Source organism: Platichthys flesus, chromosome 7, assembly GCF_949316205.1.
Source record: "Platichthys flesus chromosome 7, fPlaFle2.1, whole genome shotgun sequence".
NCBI lineage: Eukaryota > Metazoa > Chordata > Actinopteri > Pleuronectiformes > Pleuronectidae > Platichthys > Platichthys flesus.
The window spans coordinates 9,471,777-9,483,882 of NC_084951.1; the positions used below are offsets into that span (position 1 = coordinate 9,471,777).

General features: G+C 41.8%; 1 protein-coding gene and 1 long non-coding RNA gene across 2 annotated transcripts in view; one reads left to right on the top strand and one right to left on the bottom strand.

The window, feature by feature from the left end:
* cep104 (centrosomal protein 104) overlaps positions 1–11,935 on the bottom strand; it is a 30,174-nt gene extending 18,239 nt beyond the window's left edge. The window contains exons 1-10 of the mRNA XM_062392507.1: positions 11,821–11,935; positions 11,188–11,306; positions 10,904–11,068; positions 10,528–10,666; positions 9,334–9,396; positions 6,084–6,160; positions 5,448–5,628; positions 2,276–2,431; positions 1,927–2,148; positions 689–907 (exon numbers count right to left, since the gene is read on the bottom strand). Coding sequence (XP_062248491.1) covers positions 689–907; positions 1,927–2,148; positions 2,276–2,431; positions 5,448–5,628; positions 6,084–6,160; positions 9,334–9,396; positions 10,528–10,666; positions 10,904–11,068; positions 11,188–11,300 — 1,335 coding nt within the window. The 5' untranslated portion in view covers positions 11,301–11,306; positions 11,821–11,935. The remainder of the gene's footprint in view (positions 1–688; positions 908–1,926; positions 2,149–2,275; positions 2,432–5,447; positions 5,629–6,083; positions 6,161–9,333; positions 9,397–10,527; positions 10,667–10,903; positions 11,069–11,187; positions 11,307–11,820) is intronic.
* Positions 1,010–3,526, top strand: LOC133957080 (uncharacterized). Its single transcript, XR_009921186.1, has 3 exons — positions 1,010–1,075; positions 2,294–2,481; positions 2,965–3,526. It is a non-coding gene; the product is annotated as an uncharacterized LOC133957080 (long non-coding RNA).
* Positions 11,936–12,106: the final 171 nt, after the last annotated feature.

Here is a 12,106-nt window from a genome sequence, read left to right on the forward strand (position 1 = left end):
CCCCTAAGGGGACAAACAAAGTTGTTTTCAATTGAATTGAATTGAATTGTATTCCTGCTGTCCTATTTGCATATCTCTGAGATAAACATAGTGTATAGAAGTGTCCTAAGCAGTGTCATGTACTGTATAATGATCATATACCAAAAAAGCTTTGTAATGTCTGATATTAATTTCGATTAAAACTTTTGATGGAGCTCTGCATTTCAAAAATCAATAAAACAAATGACTCATGTGTGCAGAGTGGCAAACCCAGAGAGAAAATGATCATCCGACTCTGTAGGTCCCCTCAGCTCTGCACCACATTTCAACCTGTTGTTAGTTGATAGCTTCGGTTTTACAGCCACCAAATTCCACTCTCAGCAACACTGTTTCCAGTAGCTGCAGGTCAATGTTTCCAGCAAAGAAACTCAGATAAAACCAATGGCAAGCTTTTAAAAATAAATGCCTTGGCATGGAGTTCCACCATCCACCTGACAAGTGCCAATAGACTGCAGGTGCATGAAATAACCCATCAGTGCACAGAGAGTAGCTTTTTTAGAAAGAGATAGAGAAGAATAAAGACATGGACACAGAAGAAGAGCTTCTTCAGCAAGGGAGCATAAGTAGTACATACTACTACATACAGTACCTCAGAGGAAAACCTTAGTTTGCATAACTTGACATGTTTTCCTCTCTTTCTTTTTCTTACCACGCTTTCTCCATAAACATCTATTGGAAGTCCAGCCTCTCTCTGGGCTTGCTCGGTCAGGGGCTCTGGCTCTCCGCTCAGCTCGGAGCTGGGTGGGCTCCTGTGGGGTTGAGGGTTGGCGGGTTGCTGCTCTGCAGGACTCTGGATGGTCTCCACTGTTTGCTCTTTCCTCTTCTGGGCTGGCAGCGGCCTGTCATCATGAGGCGAACTGGTCGACTGCTATAGCATGACAACACCATTGGTATTTGAAGCTTTGTATATACATTTCATGCATATGATCATTTAAACTTTCAAATTTCCCATCCATTCATTTATTATCTATTCTGCTTATCCTTTTGAGGATCACTGGGGGAGCTGGAGCCAATCCAAGCTGACACTGGGCGAGAGGTGGGCTACACCCTGGACACTCACCAGTGTATCAGAGCCAACATACAGACAAACAATTAAGTGTCCCCAATTAACCTAATCTCAGTCTGCATGACCTTGGACTGTGACAGGAAGCCAGACTACCTGCTAATTTTTAGTCTCCATTTGAATTAACAGCTACTGCAGTTTGTATCTGTCAACTCACACTATGGTACATACTCGGGAGAACTGCGAGTTCAAGAGCTCAGAGAAAACTGATCTACACTTTCAAGCCTGTCCAACCTTTTGAAAAATTCATCACCTTTATCCCTGATCTTTTCACTAACTCTCACTAGCATGTGATCAGCCAACAGGCCGATTGTGCAACATCATGATTCAAATGATTGTAGACTCCCCTCTACACAAAACCAAGCTCCATCCAGGCAGCACTGTCTCCTGTGGCCCCGGGCCAACTGGCACCCTGTTGCCTCGTGGAAGGCTCAAAGCCCTGCCATGACGCCAGGTTGGAAGCCGCTGAAGTCAGCCGACTGTTGCACTCTTTTAATTAAATAGTGAAACCTAAACCTGAGGTAGGGCCGGTCTCAATAGGTGGTGAGTAACGCATAAAAGCCCCCACTGGTCACAATCTCCCTGTCTGCTGTGTTCCAACACAACAGAGGCTTAATGCTGGACACGTGTTCCCAAACTGCTACAGTGGGTTGGATTATAAACCACTATAAACAAGTTCATTCAAGCAGATCAAGCTACAAGTAGAGCCGTCAACAACTGGATCCTTCATTAGAGGAGAATGGGGTTGTCATCCCTGACCATGCATGTACTGGACAAGTGTTTAACATGTCTTATGGTGTTGGAATATGTTTTAATGCACTTACATCTATCTTGGGTCCAGCAGCGGGGGTGCTGGGGCTGTCACGTTGACAGCTTTGTTTGGCAGCCTCTGTGGCTGACTGTTGTTTCTGAGGTGTATTCGCTTTTTTCTCCTTCTTATATGTGTCTGTGGACACAAGGGGCTTGACGGGCACTGAGCAGTGACTCGGAGAAGGCAGCAGAGGGGGGGGATCCGGGAGAGGGGGTGGATCCATTGCCCTTGCGATCTGGTGACAGAGTTGACAGACAGAACAGCTCAATTAGGCAGAATACGTCCACATCAGACCTGCCTTGAACTGTGCATTATACATCCAATCCAACAGATTCTTCCCACTTCACCAGCTGGTAACGGACCATTGTTGTGTCCAACAGGTTGCAGTCCTCCAGCTGCTGGTAGACGCTCCTCCTGTACTCCTCCATCAGCTCCTTCTTCTTCTTGGCCAGGTCATAGTCTTCCTTTTCTATGGCACATTGCTTCTCCACATCATATCGAGCCAAGCGCTCCCCCACCTGGAAGAGCCCAGGACATGTAGAGGTTAAGGCAGCCCTGCAGTGACCCAGTAAGCTTTCACTGTATGTTTACACAGGAAAACCTTGGAGCGGAACTGTCAGTCTCACAAGGTCTTGGTTTGCAATCAGTTTGCACCTACTGACAGAAACCTTGACCTGGGGCTGCTGATTTAAGGGATTATTTTCTCTAAATATCTTTAAGAGGAGGGAGTCGACCTCCTGCTCATAGATCAACTGCATAGAGAACCATTGTTTTCCCAATTAGAAAAATAAGGTACTAACACTGTTAATTTGCCTGCTTGGTTTTAACAATTGGTCTTGTCCTTGGCACTGTATTTTGTTAAAAGATTACACCCTTTTTTTTTATCATATTTGATCTGTTTTCAAGATTAACCCCTTTGGAGTCCTGGGTCCTGAAAATGTTTCTGATGACCCTGCGCTGTCCCTTCTTCCTTTCGGCTTCTATGTTGTGTACTGTTGTTTATTTGGCTTTTGTCAATGTTTGTTTTGTTTTTCTCCTTTTTTGGGTGTAGGTCCTCCACAGCACTAAAACCTTGGACTTTATCCAGATGGCCTTCATCAACTGACTGGCTTTTACGTCATGTCCATCAAGTTCACCCTGAACTTGGGAAATCTGCCTTTTCTTTTAGTGTAACTGACTCTGTCACTGTTATTGATTCTCCTTTGTTTCATCCTCTTTTTTCTGTGCTTGTACTCTAACTCGATATCACCGGAAATGAGGTTCACTCCACAGTGATATCTCAAGTTCAAAGATTCTATTTATTTTAGTAACACTACTCACACTGAGAGTTTTTTGCTTTTTACAGGCTGTCATCCTGGTTCCTTTTAGAGCTCTTATACTTTCTGTAGTCCTGCACAGTTTTCCTATTCAGTGAGAGACTATTATTTAAGGTGTCCTCACTTTCACCTTTTTTCATTGCCTCCAAATAAAGTGACTAAGATATTCAGGCTAAATCGACAGCTTGTACACGTTGAACCCTCTAATTGTTCCACCTTTGACTTCACTGTACTGTTGTCACCTTGTTCCCTTATCTCACCAATTTATTTGGTGAACACAATGTTATTGTAGCAATATCTGAGATAATTCAAGTTGAAATAAACCAGATTTAACCTTTGAAACCACAGAGGAGCTTTCTGGCAATGACTTGAACACGACATGGGCATTTCTGCCCCAAACACAATCATTTATCCCTGGAGTGAAATAACAGTGTGTGTGCCACATGGTGAATCATTGAGCTTTACTGAGTGGAAATTTGACAGTAACTTCCAGTAAGTCAAACTCGTAATTTCTTTGTGAGGAAATTCCATTTAGCTGAATTAAGTTGCTAGCCAGGTGCCAAGCGACAGTCTCAGCTGCAGCGCCTTGTGATTCCTCTCTTCTGGACAGAACTGTAGGTGCAACGTCCACGGCAGCTGGATTTCCAACAATAACCCCTCTCTGATTTCTGAATCCCTAATCGATAAGGGTGGACAGTATAAGGTGGAAGAAACCCAGTGCGGCAAAACCTGGCCCTCTGTCCTGTCACCTCTCTTTGTTTGTAGATATCATGTAACACCATGAACCATCCCCTGATATCCTGAGGGGGCGATGACAAGGGATTTTCAGCATGACCACCTTGGCAACTACTTTGTCCACAATGCTAATACACCATGCCAACAAGGTGCCGGTGTGTGTGTCCTATCTTGTTACAGAAAAGCCCGTAGTTGGGTGTGGGAAAGACGCTACCCAAGGACCGTCAGCTGTCGGGTTTATTAACAATTCATGGTCACCACGGAAACGCGGTATACAAAGAGGGTCTGTAACAGGAATCTGAACAATGTTTAACAACTACTGTTACAAACAGCGGGGAAATTACACTGGATGATTTGAGAGAAGGAGAAAGAAAACAAGACTCACAACAGATCAGGACCTGGACTATTTCCTCACCTCCATAAAACATTTCTCACAGCTTTTTTGCCATAGTTTATTGTACGAGGTCTGCATGAGGGCTTTTTTTAAGAAATCCAATTTAACCTGATGTTTCTGGATTTTTTTTTACGAAATGTCCCTAACATGTATTACTTATTGTTGTTAAAAAACAATTTACCTATGTATAAGTATGTATGTAAATGTCCATTGATGGTGGTCATCCATGGCAATACGAACCATTAACTGTCACTGAAAACTAAGTAGTCTGAACAAATAATGGTTGAATATTTGGAAAGATCCCAGTGTTATCTTGGGATTGCCAAAATATACTAGTAAGTAGGACAATTCTGTGTGTGTGTGTGCACACGCACTTGTGTGGTCCAGGTATTACTCAAATTGCGGGGACCTAAATCTGTTTTCAGAGTCACATTATGGGGAATTGTCTTCCTTATGGGGGCAAAAAGAATGTCCCCATAACTTAGATCAGTAAATGTTAAGATGAAAACATGTTTGTAGGTTAACATTAAGGTTTAGGTCAAGGTTAAGTTAGATTAGGGTAAGGGTTAGGGTAAGGCAAGTAGTAACTAGGGTTAAAGTCTCTAGGAAATCAATATATATTCAATGTGTGCATGTGTGGGTGTGTGTGTGTGTGTGTGTGGGTGGGTGGGTGTACTTGTTTGTCCTCAAACAGACACATTCTCTAAATCCCATTAACACTACAATGTAACTGCCGTAGATAAATACCAACGCTCTGACCTTAAAACGCTGCTGTTTTCAAATCACTTGATCGACTTAATGGCTGCAGCTCTTCCTTTAGACAGAATGGAGCCGTAGAGCTGGGAGGGAATTACCTTCACTTTGTCAAATGTTGAAATCAAACTTCTCAAGCTCTGTATCAACAGGCCGTATTATGTTTGCTTTATCTGGGCAAAGTGAGAAATGTTAAGTACTTTTTTTATCTGTTGAAATTCTTCTCGTCCATTAGTAATTCACAAAGACGCTGGAATATGTCACTGCAGTAAGAACACATCCTCGTATTCGTGGGGTACTTTTCTTGGTGTCAGTGACCCCCGGCAGCTAAAGTACCTTTTGCAGGTCAGCGATGGCCTGTCTCAGATACTTGGCCTGCTCGTATTTCTCCTGCTGCACCATGTCCTGCTTCTGTTGGTCCATGAGACGGATGAGGTGAGCAACTTGGGGGTCTTGGTACATTTCGAAAGCCAGGTCGTCAAAGGGGGAGAAGGACTCATATTTGCTGGGTGTGAGACTGAACACAAAGATAAAGAGAAACATTAGAGACTCTAAAACATGACGCATTAAGGATACTGCTCTGTTCTGTTCATAATGAAACATGTTTAATGTTGAAAAACAGAATCGCTGACTTAGTGGCTAAATGCATTTTAGAAAATGCCAGCATCGAATAAATGTCGTTATCATTCAAATGGCCTTTTGTTGTGCAATTCCTGATCAAAGGAGAAAAACAAGGGCCGACCCCCTAGAGAGCGAGACCCTGAGGTGAAGCGTCTCTGGGGGGGTTGATACATTAAAGCCAAAATAACTTATTTCGAAATGTGTTTTCCTCTTTGCACCGGGCTGCCACCTGCATTGTCTTCGAATGCAAGTGACCTTGAATGGCTTGGTTGGCTTCCACACTAAATGGCTTTGTTGAACAATGTTATTGTCACAAGACAAAGAAACCAGGGTTCAATGGCCTGGCCTCACCCCATGAAGGTTGTGTCCAAGGCAGCTTCCTGCTGAGTACAACTGAGGTAGTGGTCGATCAGCTGCTCTCTGCTTGGCTGGGGGTAAACAGATGGACAAATTACTCACACGTGCACATATACTCTTATAATGCTGTGCTCTGATAGACCCGACCACTGCTGTCTAATCCCATTCATTTTAAGATGACAGTCCACTTTACCAACTGACCATTACACTGTTCTTTCCAAACGTGAGCATCAGCCCGAAAGACTCCACCAAAAATACCCCTGGACCAGTAAGCCAATGATACTCACTCAATCAAATCCCAACCATTAAGTAATAAGTAGCAACAAACATCTACAATGTTACCTTGTTTTTGTCATGTTCAGTATTCCTATTCATGTGCAATATAACCATGTTTAGCATAATTTTATGTGCAGTATTCCTATTCATGTGCAATATAACCATGTTTAGCATAATTTTATGTGCATGGCAATTAATGAATATACTTAAATATATTTTAGTCCTATTATTATTGTCATAACTACTTCCTATTGGCAAATATTCTACATTCACTCTGTATCTATTTCACACTTTAGTTTCACTTAGATTTTGAAATACTTAATATTGTTTTATATTGTTTTTTATTAAGTTGTATATTGTACTGGTATTGAAATCATGGAGCAAGCTTGCGAAGAAATCTCATATTATCATACAGTATGTCATTATCCTTCATTGAATTAGAAAACTGAAATCTAAAGGAGAAAAAGTAAGCAAATCAAAAGTTGAACCTGCTGACTGAAGGTGGGATGGGGCTCAAGTTGTGTCTGCGTGGGCTGATCACATGTTGATAACACTACATTTGCATTAGTCTACGCTTGGTTATGCTTGAGTCATTTCCTGCAGCATGTACACAGTGAGATTTCATGATCACTCCCAGTGACAGGCACACAGTAAGGGTCGCAAAGGGTCGGCCCAAATACTGTGGGATTCTTTTGACAGTCCATCAAACAACCAATGCAGAGGCCCAACAGGATTATCCCCTGTACGTCCATTGGCCAATAAGCCACTGAGTGTAAACATGCAATGTGTCACCTCTCAAAGGTTCGAATTTTGAAATAAAAAAGAGTGCGTGACGATGGGGTAAAATAATATTTGCTTTAACTGTGTGTTAACCTTTCAAATAACTTTCCAGCAGTTCAAGCCAGCAGGCTTGCTCAGGTGTTTAACAGTTCACTGATGGAATCATGTGTAACTTACCTATAGTAAATGTCACATTGTCAGTGACACAGATTTAATCTGATGGTTTCGCTTTAGCCATAAGCACTTGTTTCATGTCATGTTAATGTCAACTTCTTAAATTACCTCTCAAAGGCCCGATTTAATCAAATTACACATATTCAAAACACAGGAAGATAGTTTGGGTATTTTCTCACTGGTGGTATATGTTCATACATATAGTTCTGGTTTAATGGTCCAGGTCTTGAGATGTTAGTCTTGGTCACCCGCCCAAATAGTGAGGAGAGTGGAATTCTGTTTTTTTTAAGTTTGTAAAGTGCTTTAAAAAAGGATCCAACAGCAACATATATTTCCCCAAAAATAATTTCCAAAAGCAACAATGAAAGAAAATATGTGTGGAGAGTTTCCTATCAATTAAATTGTCAGTGAATCACTTCTTGAATGATAGCTGGAGCGGGAGCGGGGGGGAAGGAGGGAGAGAAAAGACTCTTATGACAGTCGGGGTTTGGGCATTTCACTGGATGGACTTTTGATTTGTGAAATTAAGAAAAGCACTGGTGTAAACCATAAAACCTGTGATGGCTGTATTCCATTTAGCTCATGTGTATACTGGTCGACTGCCACACTGTCAAGAATTACATTGACACTTAAGCAGAATCAAGCAATTGTTTATGTGTTTTTCTACTTCGTCTATTCCACACATCGGCTGTGATACAGGCTTATTACACTGCCATGTCACCAAAATCTAAAGGTAACCTCAAAAGAAAAATCTGGGTGCATTTTATATGTCATTTAAATTCTGGAAACTGGCTTTACAAGTTAAAAAAATGGGGATTAAATGAGAAAAGGTGTGATATTGCGTGAATGGAGGCCATGACCGCAGCTCCAGCATCTTTGTGTCAACTAGAAAGCTTCTGCTTGCCATCAACTTTCATATTTTGCTTGGCCAGACCCCCCCCCCCCACCCTTGTCCTTTTTTCCATAAATTGGGTGAAATGACCCATTAAAGTGAAAATATTTACGCTCTCTGTATCCACAACACAGTGTTCCTCCTCTGAATGAACACAACTTCCGTCCATGACGCAGATATAGGAGATGGAACCCGACCTCCATGCGTGATCACCGGTGGAGGTGCTCGGAGTCGGATTAATGGGGCAACAAAGCACAGCTTGTTCACTGGAATCTGTGTGTCCCTGTCTTCCTGTATCTCTATTTCTGTGTGTATAAGTGTGTGTGTGTGTGTGTATGTGTGTGTGGTGTGTGTGTATGTGTGTGTGTGTGTGTGTGTCTGCATGTTTTAAGGGGCTCTCTCTTCTCCCGGACCTGTCCGTCTGCAGAACTATCTGATTACACTGGCTAACTAAAGGCCTCCTGTGTGATTACATACTGCCCTCCTTTTCTGTCTCATTACCACATTCCTGACACATATACACACTCTCCTACTCAAACACACACACACACACATACATACACACACCATTCAGGTAAACATGTATTCATATAGTGTATACATGTTCACACCTACTTTATATAGGTTTCTCCAAAGACGTCTAAAGAATTTGACGTCATCAATACATTCTCTCCATAGCGCAATCTAATCTAATCTTAGAATGAATCAACACTGAATCAGCAATTCTGTAACGAATTTAACATTTTACATTATTCCGGGTTATTCGGTTCTCAATAATATTGACAAAACAGAAGGAAAGTATTCATACAATTTTGTCCATCCCCAGCAACATTTTTATTTATCTTATTACGGGAATGAAATGCACCAGCACAGAAAAAACAGATCCTTAAAAACCAGGCTTTATGAAGAATAACCGAATGACATAAAATCTGTAATAAAGATTTGCACATTTGAGGGGCTGTTGTGACATTGAAAGGATGCTGAAACATCAATCCAGCAGTTTGTGAGTGACACAAGACAAAGCAAGATTTCACCAAAAAAAAACAATGCAACAGCGCCACCTAGTGCTGCTGTGCAGATGTGCATTCAGTGGTGAGGAGAGTTGTGTTTTTGCTCACTTACAATTGTGTTTAAAGCATTGCCATCCAAAGAATCTCCCAGCACATTAATGGCAACCAAAGCAACCTGAAATCATAGACAAGATGTTGGTGAGGTGGATGAAGGAAACAGAGAGAGAATAAAATCAATGTGGGTGATTAATTGGTGAGTACTGGGAGGTTCACAGTGGAGTCATTTCACTGAGAATGGTTCTAATGGTTTTGGGGGCCCACACAGTGTAGGGAGGGGCTGAGAGAGAGACTCATGTTGTTTTAGGTCTTTTCATAGAAATTGTTTACAGTATTAAGAAAACAGAATAAAACCAGCCTTATATGGAGAATACAAAATATGAATTAGGGTTCCGCGATTACAGATTAAACAGATAATTCTCTAAAAATGGAGAAAGCAGTAAAGAAAAAACTAAATAAAGATATTGAGTTTACAAGGGTATAAAATTAAGAAAAGGAAATAAATCATTAGGTTTTTTAAAAGTGCGACCAGCAAACATCTGGAAGTCAGAGGGATCCTGAACATCACTTTTGAACTCTGTCTGACTGGTTGTTGTAACGAAAATAATAATCTTCAGCAGTATAGAGCAGTGATTTAAAGATAGGAAGTGAGTTGACAAGTCTAATCTCGTCAGGCAGGGAGTTCCAGAGCCTCGGGCCCTGACAGAGAAAGCCCTGTCACCCTGAGACGCCAGCCTTGACCTCGGACAGCTAACAAGGACAAGTACGGAGTCAAGAGCTGTAAATTGAAAGTAGGAGCCAGTCTTAAAATCAATCCTGAATTTACGAGGCACCCAGTGAAGGAACGCAAGGATTGGTGTGATATTAGACCTGTGGTTTGTTTTTGTTAAACTACGAGCAGCAGTAAATTTTTTAAAAAGGACATTTGATTGATTTCAATACAGGAATCAATCGACTTTCAGTTTTCTGTAAATAAACTTAATGATTAGGACTTGTTATTTCAGCACTTTTGAAAATGCAACTTATGAAGTTTGGCAATATGATTTCAGGATATTCCTTCTCATGAGCATTTAAAAAAGCAGTAATTAGTATAATGTAACTATCATGCACTTTTACAGCAGATTCATATCCACTGTCTCATGTCACCACCTTAACTAGAAGTGGAGAAATCTGTCTCATTCTATGACTAGCTTAAGTTATAGGCAGTTGAACTGTGGTGTAGGTTCATTGCTACAGTTTGACCCAGTACCTGATTGTGTTGATTGTTGCTGTTGACGTGGTTCTTATGAAAGGTTATTCTCAGGTAAGTTCCAATGGCGTCAACGTAGACCGACTTCAGCTCCCGAGCTATGAAGCCCGTCTTCTCATTGTCTGACAGAGGCACATACCTGTGGTGAGAGCACAGTGTTGCTTTCAGTTCAACTAATGTGCTGTTGTACAGTTTATTATTGTGTTTTTTTTTTTATTTAAAGTCTTTTCCAGAAAAAAAAGAGACAGCAGGTTACACTGGTCATTTGATCGCTTGAACTACGACAACTGCAAAATTCCAATCCCCTCAACCATCTAGCCTCACAAATTAAAAAATATACAAGAGAAAACTGAGCGTGACTCAGTCTGCGTCCCACCCGAGTCTGCGAAGCTGCCCTGGAGAGCTGGTTTCAGGGAGGGAGTCTCCAATGTGGAACTCCACCTTAGCTGGGATCAGGTACTGGTGGGCGAGAAGCTGCAGCTTCCTCACCCGACTTCTCTCCACCAGCTGGAGAGTGACGTGTTGAGGGTAAGAGCACAGCCTGCAGAATATTTGATTCACATAATGTTGAGTTTCTTGAAGAGGAATAAATACTTTTTGTTCTTTTGTTATCAGGAGCAATCTAAGAAAATTCTGTCTCATAAAAACTCATTTTATTACCTGCTGGATCTCCAGCCAGTGGCTGTGGGTGCATGGACCATGAGCTCCTTGGCAGTGAAGTTGCCCTCATGACTTGAAGAGTTGACCACAGTGAATCCTATCTTCCCTGGCATCTCTCTCTGATGGACACCGACAGAAGCAACAAACAAGAAATGTGTGTTTTTTCCCCCATATCTGATAGTTAATATCTGAAAATGCAGGGAAATTCGATTAGTCACAGCCTAGAATACAAAGATGATGCTGAGATGCAGTTCTCAGCGTGTAGGAACCAGTTTGAAACTTGTGTTGAACACTTAAGAAATGTGTCCGAGTGAAAACACTATGTTTCTATAAGTAAAGTAACGGGGCTGGGCAATAAAACGATAACAATAATTTTGAGCGTGTCATCAACAGCATTATAGCAACAGTTCTCTGTAGAGAATATAAACTGTCCATAGATGTGACAAACACCAGGTCCTTTAGTAAAACACAGACTTCATCCTTGTTTACATGAGCGTGTTGAGCGGATATTAGCTAACCGCTGCTAACCCTTCACTCCTGCGATCATAGCTAGTCTTACAGTGGCTGTCTGTATCAGCTGTTTTGAACCCAATCCAGTAAACGTCCTGACAACTCTCACGCACCACGCCTTACCTGGTGTCGATGAGCGAGTTGGACTAGAGAGACGCGTCCTTACGTTTATTTTTACAGAAATCTGTTCCCGAACATCACCGACCAGTTGACAGCTCATGGAGCCGTCTCATCTCCATAACCACCGCTGACAACAACTCCTGCGGACATGCGCAGTGGAGGGAGTTCCCACCTGTCGCAGGGGGTTGTGGGTGATGTAGTTGTAATTATGGTTTTGGATATAATTGCTTATTTTTCTTTAAACGTACTCAAACCTCTGGTTGATTTCGCTTGTGACTACACCTTACCG